The 22,723-nt window shown below is 34.9% G+C and overlaps 1 protein-coding gene across 8 annotated transcripts in view; it reads left to right on the top strand.

The window, feature by feature from the left end:
- Positions 1–22,723, top strand: part of LOC138715298 (protein scarlet-like) — a 56,537-nt gene continuing 33,814 nt past the window's right edge. For 3 of the 8 annotated variants that reach the window (XR_011336216.1, XM_069848063.1, XM_069848065.1), the window contains exons 1-4: positions 17,646–17,795; positions 19,415–19,580; positions 19,844–19,892; positions 21,938–21,987. Coding sequence is in view for 7 of the 8 variants with exons in the window: in XM_069848063.1 (XP_069704164.1) it covers positions 17,703–17,795; positions 19,415–19,580; positions 19,844–19,892; positions 21,938–21,987 (358 nt within the window). In the remaining variant the exon portion in view is untranslated. Of the gene's footprint in view, positions 290–930; positions 1,274–7,914; positions 7,934–16,495; positions 16,695–17,645; positions 17,796–19,414; positions 19,581–19,843; positions 19,893–21,937; positions 21,988–22,723 lie in introns of those variants that run through there. The other 5 variants (XM_069848064.1, XM_069848067.1, XM_069848069.1 and 2 more) reach the window with 5 other exon arrangements.

Raw genomic sequence — 22,723 nt, 5'->3', positions numbered from 1 at the left:
CGCAACCCCGAGTTCAAAAGTGTCAAGAAGTTAGCAGTGAACTAAACGGAAGTTCTGTTACAAAACACACCCACAAGACAAGCGGCAAGCGCTGATTCTGAACAAAGTTCAAGTTGCTAGTTACGTGTTTTTTTTTTAATCGGTATTTGTGAAGCAACGTGACTGTCAAGGATGTATAACCTATTCAATGAATCTACAAAGAATGAAGTAGACCATACTAAAAATATAAATTAATGTTTACAAAGGTCACAATTTTATTTTGTGATTTCATCCCACGCATTTGAAAATGGTGAGAACAAATTTAATTAATTTTGTGGATATAAACATGATCTGATATTAATCGGTAATGTTATGAACTAAACTGTCATGATATTGATAGCCAATTGGCCTACGATACGCCTACTCTAGTTATCTCAATTATGTAAATGGAATTAAATACTAGAATGATAAATTTATAGCTCCAGGACGCCACTATATCGTACTTTAATTGTTGTTATACCTTATATAAGAATTAAACCTAACCTAACCTCATTGCTGTCGTAATCTGGAGGATTAATAGCCCTATTGTGTTTATTTAAGAAGATGATAATGGAATTTGGGATAGTAATATGATCTCACATTTTACCGTCAAATTGACTCGTAATGCAGCTTTAGCGGTACGGTACAATGTGTAGGCCTATCACTCAAACTGGTACCGATGTTTTACATTCAGCTGGCACTCAAAATCTGCAGGGTGATTCAGGAGGCATAGTAAATATTTTAGCGGGAGTAGTATGCACTATTATGAGTCAAAATAAGTTCATGTAAACATGTGTCCAGTTTTCAATGACTGTGGAGATAACAGTTGTTTGAAAGTTACACATAACAAGCATTGTAACATGAAGAAAAGGCAAATTACTTAATGATTCCTACATTTATTGCTTATGATCAGTTTAATAGTTCAGTGCAATTTTCCACTGTTGACTACAGTGTTGCTCCTCGTTGTTCCTTGTGTTTACTTTGTTATTGTACACTTCGCCTTTCATCCTCTCCCACAAACAAAACTCGACAAGACTAAGATCTGCGGACCTTGATGGCCAATGACTGTGATCATCGCTGGCGATCTGTTGTTTGGGGAATGAGATTTTAAATGATGTGTCATTAAATGGATAAAATGTACAGTGGTTCCGTCATACTAGAAGAACATGCCCCATCCTTGTAACCAAGGGAACTACAAACAACTGTTTCTCTACATCCGTTGTGAACATTGGGCCCTCAGACGATCTCAGAAGAAGTATGTAGTCAATTTTGTCGTTCCTTTATACTATTTGTAAAACTTGTTATGTGTAACATTCAAACAGCTGTATACCCACACCCATTGAAAATTGGACACATGTTAAGTTCATTTACTCCAGGACATTTTTGGCATCATTCATATGCATTGAACTGTCGAGGTATTTAAGATGATGCCAGTTAGGCATGTTTTATACTCTTTCAATAGTTCACAACACCAAGACAAAATTCTAAATGCCAACATCGCTCATTTTAACTTTTGTTTTATTGCAGAATAGAAACACAGACAGTATGTGTGTCCATTTTTCCTGCTAAAATACAATTTAGGTCTCAGTTCGCAAAACTTGAAAGAAAAAAAAAATGTAAGTAAGTGTTGGATATTCGCTTTTGAAAAATTCATAAAACTCTTTCAAGGTAGCCAAAATTAACCTTTTTTTGTCCCTAAACTTTTTTATCCTTATCCCTTATTTAAATTTTTCTTCCATGACATTATTGTGCTAATATCATCTCTAATATAAAAGTCTACCATTAGTTTTGCTGTACTTGTGTCTAATGTTCTTCTATTCTTAGCACTTGGAGTACACAGAATATCTTTTCCCTAAATAATTTGTTAGTTTTTCGGACCATGTAGTTTGAAATTCCAAATTCTTATTGCATCCTTTTAGCAGTCTAACTGGCTGGCAAAAAAAAGAGAATGTTGTCATATTTTCACTCGACTCTGAATGACATAATCTAACTTCTCTTTAAGCTGACTCAACTTAGAGGTTATTAATTTCGTTTCCAGGCTTGTGTGATTTTTTCAATCTCTATTAAGCAAAAGGCGGCCGGGTAGCTCAGTTGGTAGAGCAGCTGGCTACGGACTGGAAGGTCTGGGGTTCGATCCCAGGTGGTGACAGGATTTTTTCTCGTTGCCAAACTTTCTGAACGGCCCCGAGGTTCACTCAGCCTCCTATAAAATTGAGTACCGGGTCTTTCCCAGGGGTAAAAGGCAGTCAGAGCGTGGTGCCGACCACACCACCTCATTCTAGTGCCGAGGTCATGGAAAGCATGGGGCTCTACCTCCATGCCCCCCAAGTGCCTTCATGGCATGTGACGGGGATACCTTTACCTTTTATTAAGCAAAAGATTGCATGTTTTTCTTGACAGGTGACGCGCCAATAAATTCCACAGACTTATTGAAATAACTAATAAATGTATCACCACCACCACCACCAGTTTCATTCTGTATTTTCTTCTTACCTGGTTTTGGATGCCCTGTCACTTTGAAGTGATTGCAGCAGTTATAAGTCAGGAGACGAGACCTGGCATGTGAACTGTGTGATAGGGGAAAGAATAAGATATCAAAAAAAGAGTTTGTTTCATGATGGTTAATATTAGGCCCATCCACCTCTACTTCGGCATGTGGACATGAGGCCAGCAGCCGGCTGGTTGGTCTGGGCCCTTCAAGGGCTGTGGCGCCATGGATTATTATTATTAATATTAGGCCAGGTATACATGGGTGCACCAGCCAGCATTGCATGTAATGCACGGAGTAAACTGTGCACCCTCGAGCAAGCGGTGTGCATGATACGAATCATCTAAGTAGGGTGTGCAAACCTTGAACACCTTTCTAGTTTCATTCTATTCGCATGATACACGACCATGGAATACGAGGAAGCTTTGCTAACTGCTATTTGCGCTTTGGTAGCAATAGCATACATTTTCAACAGAAAGAAACGTAGACCAACGAAGCTGTACAAGAAGCAACTAGGGAAAATTTGTTGAGTGCTATAAAATTTCAAGAAATCAGCGGCGAGTATAAAAACTTTATAAATATTCGGATGATTTTCACCAATTTTGAAGAATTATTGATGAAAATTAGGCCAAACTTTAAAAAAGCAGCCACCAACATGCGAGAACCAATCTCAAGTCAAGATAGGACAGTATTTATTGTACTAAACTCAATTCATCCTTTGCTGAATGTTATTGTGTAATTAACAAAATATGTAAAGCACTATTTTTGGTTGACTGTCTGTATATGTCAATATTCCAGGTTCGCACTGACACTACGATTCTTAGTGACGGGATTCGTTTACAAGCTTTCAACACCTTTTGCGAATTTCAAAACAGGTTATCAGACAAATAATCCGAGAAGTTTGCCCAGCAGTTGTCAGCGCATTAAAGGAAAATATCAAGATGAGTTAAATCATAATACCAACATAATGTGCATCTTTAATAGGGATATTTTAATTGCAATACAAGTAATGAAACATTGAGAGAATTAACATTTAAAAATTCGAAATATCGCATCAAGAAAAATCAATATCATTTCGAAGTCGCATTATAATAATCCTGGAAGCAGGAATTTATAGTGTTTGTTTACACCCATGGATACATTCAAACCAAACAATTAAGGAAATCTGGAATATCAGAGTCCAAAAAAATTCAGAAATCGTTGATTTGACTTGAAATGACCTCAGGGTTATCTTTGCTAGACAGGTTGTCTTCTTCACTAGGAGTCCTTCTACTCGAATTTTCTGTCTGGGTCTCATCCCTTATCTTTTGGTATTCCTACAAGGCAGGAAGTCCCTCTTTGCCCATCATTTTATCGACCTAGCTTCCTGCTGGGATTGGTTACCCAACCTTTCATTAGGTTGCTCATCATACTGTTAGCAGGATCACTTTGTGCAGGTGGATATGGAGTTAGATTGTAGGCCTAGAGACTAAGAACTACTTGGTTATGGCTTATACTCGCATACAGTTCCTTGTCCCATTTGACATATAAGTTCTTAAATACATTCATAAACTGATTACGACCTTAAAGAAAACACTTTAATTCATAGTCTCGTGTAATAACGCTATTTTCTTTTAATATCCATCATTTCAAATTGGACAAAGAAAAGTGTTAGGTTGAATTTTAATTGGTAGGCTAATCAACAGGAAACAAAATTTGGAGCTCTAAAGAATATATTGAGACATGGTATATACAGTTCAATAGAATGTAAATTTGACCAAACTTCATTGCTGAGAGTATAGGGAGTATAGTCTGAACATATAAAATGACACATTTCATTTGGCTTATAATATTTATAAATACGTGTTACATACACACACATGTAACATTGATTGAATTTTGAACTGCACTTAGTACACACACTTGATTAAATCTTCAGCATTGTAATGTGCAATATCTCTTGAAGTAGTCTAACTCGTGCTATTTAGTGAGTAGCAGACTGTGTGGTAATTTTCCCTTGACACAACTGTATGCTCTAGCTTTGGCTTACGTACTGAGAATGGAAGCTTTCTATACATCAAGGGTGAATATAGCATGCAGACCTAGTAAACATTGAGCTGTGTACATGCCAGTCCTAGCTTTAAGAGCTCCTTATTCCATTTCCTGGTAATCAGGTATCAGTATAAATCATGTTGTACATCTGTACTGAATCGCGCGAAATAGGTGATCCAATATTGTAATGCAGAAATTCTTATACTGAAGGGCAGATGGAAAATATAGTCATATAAAGATATACAGTGAAACCTCTCCTTACGGACACCCCCAAGATACGGACAGATTTTTATGTCCCAACTGACATAATATAGCCTAGAAATAATAATAAATTTAACTCTCGTTTACAGACACACTCAGACATGGACACGGACAGTTGTTTCACAGTCGTAAAGCTTGCTTTACCTCCTGACTGCGGACAGAACTTGGTTTTCAAGACCTAATGTGTTACAAAAATGGAAAATTTAGTTTTGAGAACTGTACAGAAATTCCTTAACACATGAAAGAAGGCAATAAGGGTCTCGTAGGCTACCACTAGCCCAGCCGGCTACACCTTGTTAGCTGGAAGTGGGTGGATAAACAAGAGTCATAAAATTTAACCTGTCTAATGAGTCCAAGGTTGCCCCAATTGTGAAATTGTATTCGACACATGATTGAGTTAGTAGGATTATTCTCTTCACTTCAATCATTTGTTCTGTTTCGAGAGACATGGCACCTGAATGTAAAGGTTAAGTTGAAAACTGTAAAGTACAGTACTGCATAACTGTAGACGTAGAATAAAATCGCATGGCACAGTACTGTATTTTCCTTTTTCGGTCTTATCTACTGTAGTTAAAAGTTGCAAAGAATTTACTGTAGTATACTGTACTGTATTTAGAATTAAACTATACAGTAATACATTTCATTTAAAGCGTGAAGGGATACATAATGCATATTATAAATTTACTATTAGATTGGGGAGCCTCCTTCCCAATAAAGGACAGATGCAGACAGATTGTTACGTCCCTTTGATGTCCGTAAATGAGAGGGTTTCACTGTATCACATATGTCTAATTAAGAGTTAAGTACCGGTACTCTAGGTAGATGAAAAACATATTTATATAAAGATATATTACATATGCCTAATTAAAAGTTAAGTACTTCAGGCTATTGTCCATCTGGCCTTTTGAACCAGGACTGCCCATGCAAAATTCTAACTACGAATCTGCTTGACCTCAAGACTCTGAAAAGATTGATGGATCATTCCATAACAAGAGAACATCTTAATGAAAGTGCATTTTCTCATAAACTATATGCATACCAAGAAGGTAAGTACATGGAAACGGTGCTCCATCATCTATCATCTATATATAATAAATCTGTAGCCGAAATTTTTCTGGTAATTTTCGATTTTCCAAAAATAATTGGTCCTAACATATATAATTAACCACCCTGAAACCGAAAATCGCTTTTTTGAAATTTTTGTTTGTATGTATGTATGTATGTATGTCTGTCTGTCTGTCTGTCTGTATGTTTGTTACCTTTTCACGCGATAATGGCTGAACCGATTTCGATGAAAATTGGAATATAAATTAAGTTCGATGTAACTTAGATTTTAGGCTATATGGCATTCAAAATACATTATTTAAAAGGTGGGTTATAAGGGGGTCTGAATTAAATAAATCGAAATATCTCGCTTATTATTGATTTTTGTGAAAAATGTTACATAACAAACATTTCTTTAAAAATCATTTCCGATAAGTTTTATTCTTTGAAAAATTTTTGATAGGACTGATGTTTAATGAGATAAATGAGTTTTAAAATTAAAATAACTGCCATCTAAGGCGGTGTATTGAAATAAGAAACGAATGACTTCGTCTATAAGGGGCCTTGGACACAACAATCGAAAGCTATGAAAGATAGCCTACAGAGAATGTTTCTGTGTTTGTATGAAGTAATATCGGAAGCTAAATTAACCGATTTGTATAATTAATTATTATTTCATCATTGGAAAGTGTAGTTTCTCTGGATGGACATAATGCTATAATATTATTACAGTAACTTGTGAGTGAATTGAGGACAGGTAAGATTAAAATAGCTTCTTATGCACAGAAAACTTGATAGGTTATTGTGTATATTCATTTCCTGTATTTCTGAAAATAATGTTTATGAACATATTCATTTTTATCTCAGAGAATTAATGAACGAGAGTGTATTGATTTAGTATGCAGTAATAGTACGTTAGCTTAGAAATCCATTATTGTATAATTCGAATTTTAACTATGCTCAATTGAATCGTGATAAAATACATAAAATATATATGCAATAAATGCAATGCAAAAAAATTGGGTAATGAGCCAAGCAGATTATGTTGCGCTGTTGTAAAAGCTGTTCCTCCTGAGATTCAAGAGCTCCCACAACAAATTAAAAACTTTCTAATTCGAGTACATCCATTATCAACGCACTTTTTACATAATATAATATAATATAATATAATATAATATAATATAATATAAACATAATAATAAGTCTGTAGCCAAAATTTTTCTGTTAATTTTCGCTTTTCCAAAAATAATTGGTAATAACAATTAAGAAACATGTTAAAGGAATTGTCATTGCACCAAATGAGTGGTCTCTGGATCAAAATGATCGCATTTTAATATTTTAAATACAATTTAAATTAAGTAACATATTAAACGATTTATCCTACTATCAAACACGAATGTTCCCTGGATCAAATTTCCTATTTTAATTATGTAATTACTTTATATTTATTTCTAACGGGTGCAGCGGAGCGCACGGGTACGGCTAGTCTTATAATAAGATTGGTGGGATGCTAAAATAAGTGTACAGTGCTGTGGAAGTGTTTTTGGATATTGAAGGAACATTTGAACATACATCGTTCAAATTCATATCATATGTAACCATGAGGTAGACCCATTTGTGGTCAATTGAATCAACGTGTTGCTCCAAAGAAAAGTTAAAACAAAATTTAGTGATTTTGAAATTACAATCACCAACAAACGGATGTTCTTAGTGTGAGAATCTCTCATACCTTCTTTGGTATGTTATGGTTGACAGCTTTGTGACTCAACTTCATAGAAATGGGTTTTATATTCAAATCGCTGAGGATCTGGTCATCATCATTGAACCACATATTTTAAGCACATTGTTTGATTCCTAAATGGAACTCCTTAAGCAATCTGCAGGACTGGTGTGAATTTGAAAGAATACATGTCACTCACACTAAAATTACATAACATGATTCTATTTACCTAGAAAAGGAAGCTAGTATTTAAAAGATTTTTTTTCCTCTTTTTCTGAGGAGAGCCCGAAGGTTTGCATCGAAGTCTGAGGCTTGTTGTGCCGACCTCCTTATTGTGGGATGATTGTTGAAGTTCTTAGGATAGCATTCCCGTAAGTACCATACACGATTCACTGTTTGATGCCATCTTGTTGATTCAGCTATGGAATCCAGGTCTGATAGAGTCTCCCTGTTGTTTGCAGTCTCCTCAGTTTGATGGCATCTGTTCGCAAATCACGTACTTTGTCCTGCTGCATTCTATATTGCCCTGAAGAGATACCGTGATCCACCATGGCACAATCTGTCCAGAGAGCTATCAGATTCCTGGTCTGTTGTAGTCTGCTGTTAAAGCCCCTTTGACTCCCTGAGATCATATGCAGCTGCCCTAAACAGATGACACCTGTAGGCAAGACATGGCACCACATCTGCTGGATCTCTGGTTGACCTGAAACTATCGTAGATGATACATGAAGGCGAAATGTGTCCTAGGTCCAATACCGAAAGTTACCCAGCAATTCTGCTTCAAGTGGTTGAGGGGGGAAACCTCGGAAAAAAACCCCGACCAGGTAACTAGTCCCAACCAGGATCTGCACCTGATCCGCTTGTTTCACAGTCAGGCATGCTAACTGTTACTCCACAGAGATGGACTACTTATAGGTTACATGCCAGATGATAAATTCTAAGCCTTCTGTCTCACCAGGGCAATTTAGTTATATATGAGTGGTCCTAGATAGTAAGTTGAACTGGAACAATCATAAATCTTGCTGTACCAAAGAGGCAGTTATTGGAGTGATTTTGGACATATGCAGGAACTTAAGGCTAAGATTCTTTATCAGATGTAAGTTGCTGTAATATGTTTCATATTTTTATAAATGGCTTTTGTGTGGTGGTCTTGGATCTTGGTTGGATCTTGTACAGAGGGTTATTTGCATTGGTATTACAGATACTATGAGGACTTTTAGAAGTCTCACAGTTTAATACTTCAGGTAGGGAAGTTTGGAGAGTTTGTATCCTCGACCAGTTTCTATCTGGAATCTTCTGTGATTTACTTAGTGCTTCAAAAACAAGAACAACTGTCAGAGATTGTGTCTGTTGACTAAGATTCAAATGTAATATCTCTGTACTCCTTGTTTATACGTAACACTTTTTCAAGCAGATTTGTGTTCAATTCTAGTCTGTGCTATGGAAAATCTAAAATCTTATTGAAATACGTGTCTAAATTTGTCCTAATAGTCTGATTTTGGTATCCTAAAATTATTTAGGGTGACTCTAGACTCGTTGAAGAATGTAGAAACAGACTATGCCTATTAGCAAGTCCACCACTGTGGAATAACAGACATCTGATTGTGAAATGAGTGGACCCGGATTCAAATCCTGGTTGGGACAAGTTACCCAGTTGGAGTTTTTTTCCTGGATTTTCCCTCAGCCAATTCAAGCAGAATTACTGGGTAACTTTCGGCATTGGACTTCGGACTCATTTCGCCATCATTAATTCACATATCATCCATACCATAGCCCAGACTAAGTTCACAGTGCTGCATGCTGTACCTGTACAAAAGCACAGCTGTTCAGCTACAAGTATCATTCATAGAACAGGCGTGGTAAGCATAATAAGCATTCGAGTCCCACCTCTGTATAAGAGAGAGATATGCCTATTAGCAAGGAATAATAAAATTCATCTTGTATACATTGGTGTCATACGCAAATCAAGCTTTCAGGTATAACTTCCTGTAAAGCTGATTTGATTAATTTCGAGGGAAAAATTGTTCCAGGGCCGGGTATCGAACCAGGGACCTTCGGTTTAAACTTACATTCGCTCCCGGAACAATTTTTCCCTCGAAATTATTGGTGTCACACGTAATGAAGAGACTTATCTTCTTCTTCTTCTTCTTCTTCTTCTTCTTCCCTTCAAGTATTAGGCCAAATGGCCTGTTATGATCTCACAGTTGAATTTTCAATCCAGCGCATGAAGAGACTTATACTTTGGCTAAATGGGGATTTCAACTAAACAAATTAGGCCAGACCCTATTATTGATCTTTCTCTAAGTCCTGAATTTGAAACACTGAAAAAAAAAAAAAATCTCAAGAAATCCAGAATGGTTTGGAGTGAAATGCCTAGCTTTGAGACGGGCTTGAATTCTCATTGAAAGTCTATGGTCTGTCTTCAGTAGCTAAATAGAGAAGGAGTGAATCAGGCACATTTTGACCATACTGTAATTTTAACCATCCTGGTTAAAATTAATTTTGACCAAAAGTGATGATGTTGACAAAACTTATATTAAGGGTTAACCATGAATTCATGAATCATGACTATGACTTGTATTATATACCAGTACTATAATTTTTATGTAATTGCCAAGAAGGGATAGATGACACATTAAATGTTAAATTGACAGTGATGAAAAACTTTATAAAGGAAATGAATTGAACTGGGGAAGCCTTAGATTTTTTTTTCATAAATTTCCCGACTACGAGACTCTAGAATCAAAGAAGTGGTTTTCACAGGTTTCCAAATAGAAACATTATGAATGATGAGCATTTTGATGGATGAAGAAAAAATTGCATTGAAGCTTTGAGGTCAGTCATTAGGAATTAATTGAAAACAATAAGTTATCAAACTGCAGGGAAGCAGTGAGCAATATGTTAATAGCATACAGTAAAATGGAATCCCAACATGCCTCTTGAAATACACTTCCTTCCCCCACACTTGAATTCCTCCCTGAAGATCTCAGGATAGTAAGCATTTAATATGGCGAATGATTCTACCAAACTATTGCTACTCTAAAAGACATTATCAGGGGACAAATGGAGCATGTCGATGTTTGTTGATATTACTGCTGATGCGTGATAAGAGATGCCCCAGAGGTAAAATACGAAAGAAAGAAAGGATCACGTCTATGAGGAATGTGTGATTTTTTAAAAATGTTGTCATTTTCATATAGACAAAATTATTGATATCACAGAAAATTGAGAATATCCTCTAAACAAGAACAAATTAAGTTTTTCTAGTCATTTTGTCATGAAATTTCTGCCAGTGTATGGAACTGGTGCAGTATGATGAATTTGAGTATTTGCAGTGTATAGTGAAATCCGATTTTGCAAGCCAGCTATAATGGTTGGAAGAATTATTGTGCTAACCATACTGTTTGGATGATCGTTCATCTCTGCTGAGGTACTATGTAGATGTGAGGGCCAACAGTTGGCAGGTAGACTTTGGCCCTCCATTGGCTGTCACACAAATTTTATTTTCAAATTTAACTGATAAATATATGTATGGTTTCGTTGGCTTCATTTTTGATACTTAGTCAAATATGTTGTTGTCTAGTGTAATCTGGCTCATTTATGATCTGCTTATATATTTTTAAATATTTTTTGCAACTCTCTTACGAATTCAATTAAACATTTTTGCGGCTTCTTTTGATCTGTTATTATCATGCTAACAACTCAACCAGTAACGAAGATAAAAAATGATTGGAGAGAGGGGATTGCCTTTTTAATGATACACTACAGGGTGTATCAGAAATAGGACTATGCATTTGATTGCATCGTGTGATGATAGTATTATTGTTACAGGAAATATGACATTACTATTGGAAAGACAATTCTTCAACTTAAACAAGTCACTTACAACAATACTAATCAAGTCACTGTATTGCCTCAAACTGTTCATCATTCACATCCAAGCGTAATTGGCAACGTTTTGGGAAGTCATTCATTGATTTATGGAATAGCATGAATTTCTTCTTAAATTGCTATTCTCAGCATGTCGATGTCTTGCGGTTTCCGGGCATAAACCTTCTCCTTCAAATAACCCACAACCAATAGTCACAGGCTGTGAGATCAGATGAACGGGCTGTTCTTCTTCCCACCCACCTGTTTTGCAAATCACGATTCAAAATTTCCTTCACTGCAATAGCATAGTGAGGAGGCGCACCATCCTGCTGGAATAAGCAATGTTCGTGTTCAGCACTTTGCATCACTGGCGCCACAATTTCATTAAGGATATCACAATACCGATCAGCATTAACAATCTCATCCAAGATTCGCAATCCTAATAATCCTTCCCATCCAATCATGACTTTTCCGCATCTTAAATGTGCCTCTTCAATAACTTGAGGATTCTCTCTAGCATAATAATGACAATTGTATCAATTAACATATCCGTTCACATAGAAAACAGTTTCATAAAAAAAGTGTCATTTTTTAACCAATGTTCGTCGTTTGCACATTCTCTTACAACAAATTCACACAATTTCATCAGCCTATCAGGATTGTCCTCATTAAATTCATAGACACGAATCGGTTTGAAGGGATGGTACCTCTCATGTTTCAAATCACGAAACACACTGACATGACTGATACCAAGCTCATTTGCAGCTTGGCGGGTCGTTTTTTGTGGGCTAATATTGGATACTTCCAGAATCCTTCCCATTGTTGCTGCATCTATGATAATGCGAGGCCTTCCAGGAGATTTTTCTTTCTGGATGCTTCATGTTGCTGGCAGTCATTTTCTCCACTTATCCACAGTCGATGACTGCAATGCTACGTTAAACTCACGTCTTGCCAGTCTTTTGGCCTCAAGATCATTACCAAACATTATTGCCCACGCTGCAACTGTAATTTGCTGTTGCATGTTCAGCGCCATCTTGACTAATGACATTAGCTCAGCATTGTTGTGGTGTGGTATTGTTGTTCTTTGAAGAATTGCCTTTTCCAACAATAATGTCATATTTTCTGTAACAATAATACTGTCATCACACAAAGCAATCAAACTATAGCCGTATTTCTAGGAAAACGTTTCTATATATTCATATGTACTTAAAATACATTATAGTATATAATTTATTGACATCAGAAAAGATTCCACTTAACAATAGGAGAACTGAAATGGTTACAAACTTTTCCCCTCCTTTCTTCGTCTCACAATCAGACATCAGTATTTTTTTCATCCATTTGATAATGAGGGTTATCAAAATTTATTTTACTTTCTCATACGAAATAAAAAAAAGAAAGTTTTGATACTGTGAAAGATCGATTTTTAGGTCACCATTGCTGATACTAAAAATAATGGTTTTCAATGTGTCATCTGTCTCTCTGTAAGTGAACAGCAATTTGTGCTAAACATTGGCCAGATTTTGTTCTCATTCAGTACTTATAAGTCGATTTATGTGAAAGTAAAGCACAGGAAGCATAATAATATGTTCTGTTTTTTAATTAACAAAATGAAATTGTAATTTACTCCAAATTAAGTTCTTGATTTTTTATGATTGTATTTCATACAATAAACAAACAAATTAAACTTTACTGTGTATTTCGTATCATGAGGAACGTCATTCCGTCAGAGAAATGAAATATTATCGACAGAATTATTTCTACTCTTCAGTTTGAGTTCGGCCTTTTGCTTGTCTTTATCATCTTCAACATAGACGAATCAACACAAATTAGCCTACCTCTTCTTATGAATTGGACTATTTAAGAAGTAGCTCTAAAAAGGACAATAGAATAGTCATCAACGACATGATTGTTGATAATTATCGCAAGGATAACACTGCAATTCTGAAATTTTATCAGAATATTCGAATAGTTATAGAAACATACATAGAAAGTAATTATATTGGCCACTGGCATAGGTCAAAGTATAGAAAGTTGGTCTCGTGTTTTGAGGTTGCTCTTGAGCTGATTACCTGATTACGATTTTTCCTAAGCTTTTCCCAACTGTAAGGCTAATGTTAGGCAATCCATGGCGAATCCTTTATCTTATCTCGCCAAATAAGGACCATCTCACTTCACTTCTCAATTCCACTGACGCTATATAGCATCATACAGTGTCGTTAATAACTGATTAAAAAAAATCTGATGAAGCACCCCATTTGCACTTCGCTAGACATCCTCGCATCTTCTGTATGTGCGAAGACAGGAAAGAATATATATTTTTGAAAGTTGAATGACAATATGCATTCACTGGCCAATGAATGATTTAGTTAATATTCGTGGAAGAGGGCTCAATAACAATACTTTTTTCATCTTTATTTGCTTCAGTTTATTACAGTGGTTACAAACTTTGCATTTAATCTTTGAAGATACCAGTCTTTGATTTATTTGACTCTATAATATTTTTAACATAACTTCTTTTTAACTGAAATTGTTATTTTCGCATAATTGTATTAAAATGAAGACAAGACTTGTGAAGTTTTAAGAGAAAATGTCTATTATGTAGTAGTTACAGTGGTATGTGAAATTGGGATTTGGAGCAATTCTCTTAAAGTCAGGTCATGCCTATCAAAATTGGAGTGGTAAACAACTCTGTTAAACTGGTACATATTCCTTATTATCTAAAGTATAGAAATATACATCACATAGCAAAATAAAATGTTAGTCTGTTACTTACCTCAAGCAGAAGAAAGGAAGTCAAGGAAAATAAAAAATTACGAGAATTCGTGTTGAAATTTGTGAAGTTGAACGTGGTTGATCCAAAAACATCAATATCAATCACTTTGGAGTTCATCTTGGAATGGGCGAAACTGAATGAAAAAATCCACTGAGAATAATATTGAGTGCATTTGCTCTATGCCTGTAACAGTTATTGTATTAATTTTAAAAGGTAATCAGTATATACATACAGTGATATTGTTTTGTTTAGCCGTGTGGTTTTCATTTTCCCATCGCCCGCTGTCAGGAGCTCATCTGCGGCCAAGCAGCTACCCGGTCTGCTGGCACTGAAACATTTAGTATAAGAATTTGTACTTACCCAGCTAAAAGTAGGTGTTGAAAATGTCCCCCACCAACTGCTATATACTGTTGACACCTCCTTATGAAATTGTTAATTACTTTGAGAAGTTCTGCTTCACTGATTGACTCGATTTCAGCTCTTATATATAGTCTTTAAGCTCATTTATTGTATGCTGTTTTTTTTTTTTTCGTATAAACCTTATTTTTAAGTGCTCGCCATAGATAGAAATCGCATGGTGTTAAATCCGAACTTCATGGGACTTACAAATTTTTACAGATAATTCTCCTTCCGAAAATTCGACGCAATTCTCTCATGGATTCTTCGGCAGTATGAGCAGTGGCAGAGTCTTGTTGAAAATATACTGAGGAACGTTCCCCATAAGTCAGTTCATCTAAAAATGGGTCAAGGATCTCAATCATGTAATGCTCGCTGGTAATTGTGCCCTGAGGTGAAAATAGGCCCAATAATTGTGTCCGTTCATTGCACACCACACGCCTATTTTTTCACCGTACAAAGGTGTTTCGAGTACAAGATTGGGTTTCTCCTGACTGTAATACTGATGATTTTGTGAGGATACGTGTCCATTTAAATGAAAATAGGCCTCATCAGAAAAATAAATTAATGTCGGATCAATTTCCTCAGAATTTACTTTCTCTAAAATCCAGTTACAAAAATGCAACCTCTAATTGGGATCTTGTTCTTTTAACTTTTGAAATACCGTAATTCTGTATGGCTTTAATTTAAGTAATTTTCTTACTTGACAAGTGGACCCGTAACTTACTTCTGTTTCCTGCGCCAAATGCTTAGATTTTTGCGGGGTGTGCTCTAGTCTCTGTTCTATCTCGTCTAATTTTTCTTCTGTAAGAACATGTCTCCTCCTTTATATTTTACAATCATTTACTGAACCTGTCTGTTTGAATTTTTTCGCTAACCTTCGTATTGTAGTGGCATTAGGCATGAGTCTGTTTGGAAGTTCTGTCATGTTCTTGCATAAGATTTTTTATATTTTATGTATGTAGTAAGCATATACACACGTTCACGTAATGAAAATCGCATTGCAACAACTCTGAACACACACACACGCAACACAACACCACTAATTCAACCTTCACGCACGAGTGCAGATGATAAACTAACTCTCAACTGTCATTGTATGGCGTGGTGTTCGTCAGTGGAAGCAGGCAGAAAACACACTAGCTGTGCGGACAATGCGGCAAATGAAAACCCTGCTGCATAACAAAATAGTGTAACTGTATAATACCTAAAATGTTTATTTTATTTCCAAGAGCTATTGATAGGAGGTATAATTCCATAATTAATAATTAATTTTATCTGAATGATTTTGAAGACATATAACTTTCATTTGTCACTTCATTTATGTTAGAAATATTTGAAAATTTGTTAGAACCAACTTTGAATAAATCGTTATGTCATACTTTTTTTTTAAAAATAAAGATCCTAATAAAATTATCTTATTTTATGTGCACTATTCCTGGACGAATGGATTGGTATATTATATACAAACACGTCAACTATTTTAGAATAAATTGCTGTAAACCAACAGGCAGATAGCATGCCAAAAACCACTTTTCGGTTTCAGGGTTGTTGAAAACTTGTATTTCTAATATCTCGAAATTAATTTGTTGTAGCATCACAATACTTTAAACTTCATGTAATGAGAAAATGAAAAATAAATTACAAATGTACTTAATTTTTCCCTTTATTGCATAAATGGTACAGTAACAATTTCAAGAAACAGTTTAAATTCTTGTTAAACATAGGGCCAAAGATTACTTATTGAAACATGCATTTATTTCTTTCTCTGTCTGTAAATAATTTTTTGCGTTTATCGTTATAAAAAAGAATGGCTTTGAGCATGAAGAAAGAGCTTTCAAGGCTGTCCTTGTATGCCCTTGTAGATTGAGAACTTTTGAACCGCGTAGACTTCCCTTAAATTCTCATGAGGTTATGCAGTGGCATCTGCCTGGTAAGCAGTGGGATAACTCTCCGAATTGAGTTGAATGTCTGTCCTGCATCTTTTGTTACATATTCTGGCACCAACTCTATTAGTGATATTGAATCCATTTGTGCACCAGACATCCCCAGATCTTCAGTTCGTCACACACTGATACTTCTTTTATCAGGTACTAGATCTATACCATATTAATGTTACAATATATTTCATTGTTATCGGTTTGTTAATGGTAAAAACTTCACTTAGTGTCATTATTCATTGGACTTCTTGGTACAGTAATATTTTGTTCAATTCCTTATACTACAATTAAAATGATTTGAACTTATTCCCATAATGAAAGTAAGAATGTATTGTAAGAGTGATTTGTACATTTTCTTTTTGTTTAGGGTTTTTACTGAGTGGTAGAGTAGATTTATATTTTTTTCTTTAGGACATTATGGCTTTCTTGACGAGGGAGTCCGCACTTTCCTATAATGCCTCAATGTTTTTGAGGTCATATTGGAGGATTATGCTCTTTCTGAGGTCCTCTAAAATTTTTACTACTGTGTTCCATCTGTTATTTATCTGTTCTATGGCACTTCACTATTTAAAATTGCTTGTATGGCATGTGTGGAGTTTGTTAAAATCTTGTTGAATAAGGAATACAAATATCACAAAAACTGTTAGAAAGAAGTATTTATCCCTGGAGTTTTCATCTTCGTAATTTCTTTTTGTCATGAGTGATATTATAATGAAAACAATATACGAGTCATTCTTACTCCACTCTTCATCTATCTTGTACCTACTTTTGTTCATATGAAATGATTCTCTGTAATGCACAATTTTTGTGACGGAATTGTGGATATGCAAAGATTACGTAACCTATTGTGACAATATACGATTCGACAGTAGTAGGTGAGTCAGTCAATAAAACTTTGCTGCAGTAGCAAGAGACAAATAAAATAGTATTGAAGAATATTCAGTTATAAACAACCTCATGGTAGGTAGGCCTACTGTTCTTGATTCCATAAAATTGCGTGAATACGTCATGCTTTGCTTTGGATGTCAGTTGTTGTGTAACTTGATTTTGATATATACTGTACATAGGATTACCACATAGTTCTACACAAAACATGATAACTAGAATGAAGTTATCAACGTTAAGTGCAGCTTCTATTTAGAGTGCAAAGGTTTTGTAATGCAAACTACTCCATTTTTGTCTTATGTACATGCTACTGAGATGGAAAACAGCTGTTCAGTAGAAATGTCTGAATCTGTTATGAGGTTTGTTGTAAGTACATTTTTGAATTTACGTAATATAGTAATTATTAAAGGAAAAAGGAACTAAAGTCTTAATATACCAAAACACAGTGCGACCTAAATGGTGACTTCCCTCTGAATGGACTAGAATTCGATCATCAGCAGTTTCTCAGAGATATGTGACGGACATATTGGCTCCAGGACAGTTTTCGTTCCAAATATCTAAGTTTCTCATGACACTCTAATGCACCTTTTTTCTCCATTGTTGCCTTATTATTGTATCACAATCTCTGAATAGTTTTGTTAGTTTAAAAGGGACATTACGTAATGGATTATGTAACACAATTTATTGTTACAGATTTATCTGCGTATGAGTAATGATCGATTAATATAGTATGTTAAAGGATTGGCATTATTTTCAACAATAAATTTATCATGTACATATTCAAAGGGAAAACAAGTTTACAGATTTAATCAGAATTACATTTCTTTCTCCAGAATTATATTTTTCGGTGTTTGTAATATGTATTGATTGAATTGTTTATAAACGTGCTGTAATTAAATGAATATTATTAAAAGAATAAAATAAATACGAGAGTAACATAAAAATGCTTCTGCTTTCCATTACACATTTTACATAGATACAGCTAACAAAACACTTTACATAACATTACTTTTCGTTCCCAGATCCACAAACGACTTATATTATAATATATTACAGTGCAGGAACGTAATACCAGAGTGTATTTGTACCTGATTGACACAATGAATGGCATGTGTCAGTTGTGTTGTTAGTAAGCTGACAGCTGTAATAAGGTTACGTCGAGGATTTTGCTGACAAGCGTAAGCACGACGTTAGACACTGCCCTACATATTCACATAGAATGTACTGATTCAGCTATTCTGTTTGCTCACATATTGTCTGCATCTGCTAACCTCTATGCGATATTTATTACATGAAATAGTTAAGTAGTGTGTAAACGAGGAACTGAAATTTAAATATAAATATGACTGTGGTAAAAGATAATTAGATGAATATAGCAGCAAGGACGATTTATATACACTTGTTTATTATAGAGAAAAAAAAAAGAGAATTTCTATCTTAGCATGTAAACAAGTTTTGAATGTGTAAAAAATAAATGCGATAGGGTGAAAACTTGCACTAAAACCAGAAGTAAGTGTAAGTTAAACCACATAAGTTGAATAATTATATGATAGAAAATTTATTATTAAATTGTGTAAATATTGTGTATTATCATTATTTGTGAATGTATCAGTTTTAAGATTAAGTTTATGTACTTTTGAACTATTAATAAATAATATCAATATCAATATCAATATCAGTTGTGTTGTTTGATATATGTTCTGGCTTACTTCCCATTTAAAAGTGTCTGAGTGCTTTTTCACGTATATACTGTATAGAGACCTGGACTATGAGTTTATCAATGAACTGGTATTGGTGATGCTTCAGAATTTCTCTCAGACCGCCTTCATGGAAAACTTGATTGAGAATTTTTTAACCAATAGTTATCTCTACAAAAGCTTATGGAGTTTTGGAGCAAACAATTTATAAGGGAGGTTCAGGTAACTGTGCTGCATCATAGAATTGTTATAGAAAAATGATTCAATTAAGTGTCTTAATTTTTGCAGGAGACATCACCACTCCTTGGAAACCAAGAATTTGATTTGACCCTTTCCTGGCAGAATGTGACAGTTAGTGTTAAAAGAAAAAAATCTGCTCCTAAGTTGACAACAACATGGCTCAAGAGTCAATTTATCTGGAAAAAGACTGAACATGCAGCTATTCTGGATAATGGTTCGTATACATAAAACTATTTTCTCTGTTTCATAATGAAAGATGTATTCACTAACTATCCTCTTTTGCACGCAAGCACGTACACGTTCTCACTTACACTGACACTGATTCTCTCTCACATATGCATGCATACATACACACATGCATGCATACATGTTCAGTAATGTACATATTGGAATTAAATTTTATGTTAACTGCAGGTTCTTTAGTAACATAACATTCTTATGCTCATATAATTTAAAGATATTTTTTTTTTATTTCAGTGAGTGGAAATATTCGTAGTGGAAATCTGATTGCGGTTATGGGCTCCAGGTAACTTTTGCTTTGTACTATATACAAGTTTCCGTCTAAAAGTGTTTTACGAAGTGTCTATTTACATAGTTTTTCATTCTGGAAATAAATTGTTATATATTTTGGTAATTTGCTAGGAGATGTCGTGACACATAGGCCAGTTTTACACTAATCCTAAACATCTTATTAAATATTGAACAAGTTCTGAATTATAACCTAAAATAAGACACTTTTCCCGACACTTATTCATAATAAGGTGAAACGAGCAACGCATCTTGTATTTTTGGTCCAGGGAAAATACTTCGTTTAACCGTGGTCTATATGCAACGACGTCTCCAAGCAAATTACCGATATTTTATAAAATGCAATCACATAATTATAGAAATGTAGGTAAACTTACACTATCGGTATTTGCTAAATGACATACAGGCTTATTAATTTCTTGTACTGGCTCTCTGGATTCAAAACCTGACGCATTTGTGGAATTGATGATAGATAAACATTGTATTTGGTCAAATTGTCTTTTTTATTTTGCATACTTACTGTCTTAAAAGGAGGAGATGAACAAGACAAGTTACGAATTTTTCTTTTCATTTATTGTATTTCATAGATCTTACATCAGCATTGTAGCTTTGAGATGTGGAACAAGACAGAAATTTTATAAAAATACACAATACTGATACATACAAATTGTAGTAAGCACATTAATTCAATTTACAAGAATGAGCAATTCATCAGTTGAGTAGAAGGTATGAGTGTGGAGAAATTTTGTTAATTATGTCCTGCACTTTTTCTCTTAGCCCTTCAGAACTTTAATATCATTAGGCAGTGAATTGAAGACCGTAATACATGAATAGTGAACTCCTTTTTCATAATGACTGAGACTAACAGAGGGTAGATGGAGATCTAATTTTTGTGTCTTGTATTAAAATTATTAATGTTTTGAATACTACTAACTGTATTTTGGTTTGTAACGTAAAACACTATGTTGTTGTTTAGTCAACTGTCCGAAGACAGGTTTAATCATAAGTGACACCAATGAGACATCACTCATGATGCAACTAAGCCAGGAGATAATGGGTTAGCGTGGCCAGGTCCTTTCCCCTCCTTTGCATACATCCCTGACTAGTATTAAAAAGGTCCTACTGTTTTAACTCTGCCAGGTTAAGTAAAGCCATTATTTATTATTATTATTATTATTACTACTACTACTACTACTACTACTACTACTACTACTACTACACTAATTAGAAGTAAAACACTATAAGGGATAGGATGTATTCACTAGGTAAGATCAGTATTTATAAATTTTTTAAAATCCTTTTACGTAATGTCCTTTTAAGCACTCTTGTCCGTATCCTTATAACTTTCTTGTGTAAAATAACGTTTTTCTTCAGATGAGTTGCCCCAGAATATGAATCCACATTTCATTATAGAATGAATGTATACTAAATAACGGTATGATATGCTATTTTAAGTGTGTTTATGTTATCAGGAGAAGATAAGGATATTTAATGCATAACAGGCAAAGCTCGGTTTAGGAGCAATATTATTCTGTATGTGTTTTCCAATTCAAGTGATTATTTAATTCCAAATCAAGAAATTTTCTGCTTACAGATTCTTTATGATCAGTTCCATTTGAAGAGTACAGGGAGAAAACAAAGTTACTGTTCTCTTAAGGATGATGTTTTCTAATTCAGTATTTTATTGCAGTTTCTAATGAAAAAGTAGGAAAGGATGACTGTATCTATGGTGATAATTCACCTTTACCAGTTTTGATATCATCATCATAATCATCATCATCTTCATGGTCATGATTATCCTTATTATCATCATCATCATTATTATTATTATTATTATTATTATTATTATTATTATTATTATTATTATTATTAACCCAGGTAATCTGGAATTTCCTGTATATTGTAATTGCATGTGATATTTGTGGTGTAAATTTTATTACATTTTTGCACGTGTTTGTTGCATACTTGAGTATTTGTTTTTGCATACATATCTGGATTGTCATCATATAATACACACGTAACATTATCTTTTTCACCTTTCAGTGGATGTGGTAAGACTTCGCTTCTTGCTGCAGTTAGCAAAAGGATTAAAGGTACCAATTTAGTTAGAAATATTAAATTAAATTTACTTATCTCTAGGAATTAATATTATTCAATTAAATCGATGTCCAAAAATAAACATTTTACAGGTTCATGTATGCAAATCTAATCTCTCAGGTAAAGCTTCCTGTAAAGCAGATTTGAATAATTTCAAGGGAAAAATTGTTCTGGGGCCGGGTACCGATCCCCGGACCTCTGGTTGAATGTACCAGTGCTCTGCCAACTGAGCTACCCAGGAACTCCACCCGAGTCAGGTGGAGTTCCCGGGTAGCTCAGTTGGCAGAGTGCTGGTACATTCAACCTGAGGTCCCCGGGTAGCTCAGTTGGCAGAGTGCTGGTACATTCAACCAGAGGTCCCGGGATCGATACCCGGCCCCAGAACAATTTTTCCCTTGAAATTATTCAAATCTGCTTTACAGGAAGCTTTACCTGAGAGATTAGATTTGCATAATATATATGTCACTGTGTACGTTAACAGAAAAAAAAACACAATTTCAAGTCACACAGAGTTTGTGTGCACTCGATGTGGGTCTCTGGCATTTCGTCAGCCCACGCGAATTGTGTGGATATAAAGGGAAGAGTTGAGACGGTGTCGGGTGGAGTTCCTGGGTAGCTCATTTGGCAGAGCGCTGGTACGTTCAACCAGAAGTCCCGGGATCGATACCCAGTCCCGGAACAATTTTTCCCTTGAAATTATTCAAATCAGGTTTATGTATGTTTGATTTATTA

The sequence above is a fragment of the Periplaneta americana genome, chromosome 15, assembly GCF_040183065.1.
Source record: "Periplaneta americana isolate PAMFEO1 chromosome 15, P.americana_PAMFEO1_priV1, whole genome shotgun sequence".
Classification (NCBI taxonomy): domain Eukaryota; kingdom Metazoa; phylum Arthropoda; class Insecta; order Blattodea; family Blattidae; genus Periplaneta; species Periplaneta americana.
Note: the sequence above shows the minus strand (reverse complement) of the source record. Positions and strands in the feature narration are given on the sequence as shown.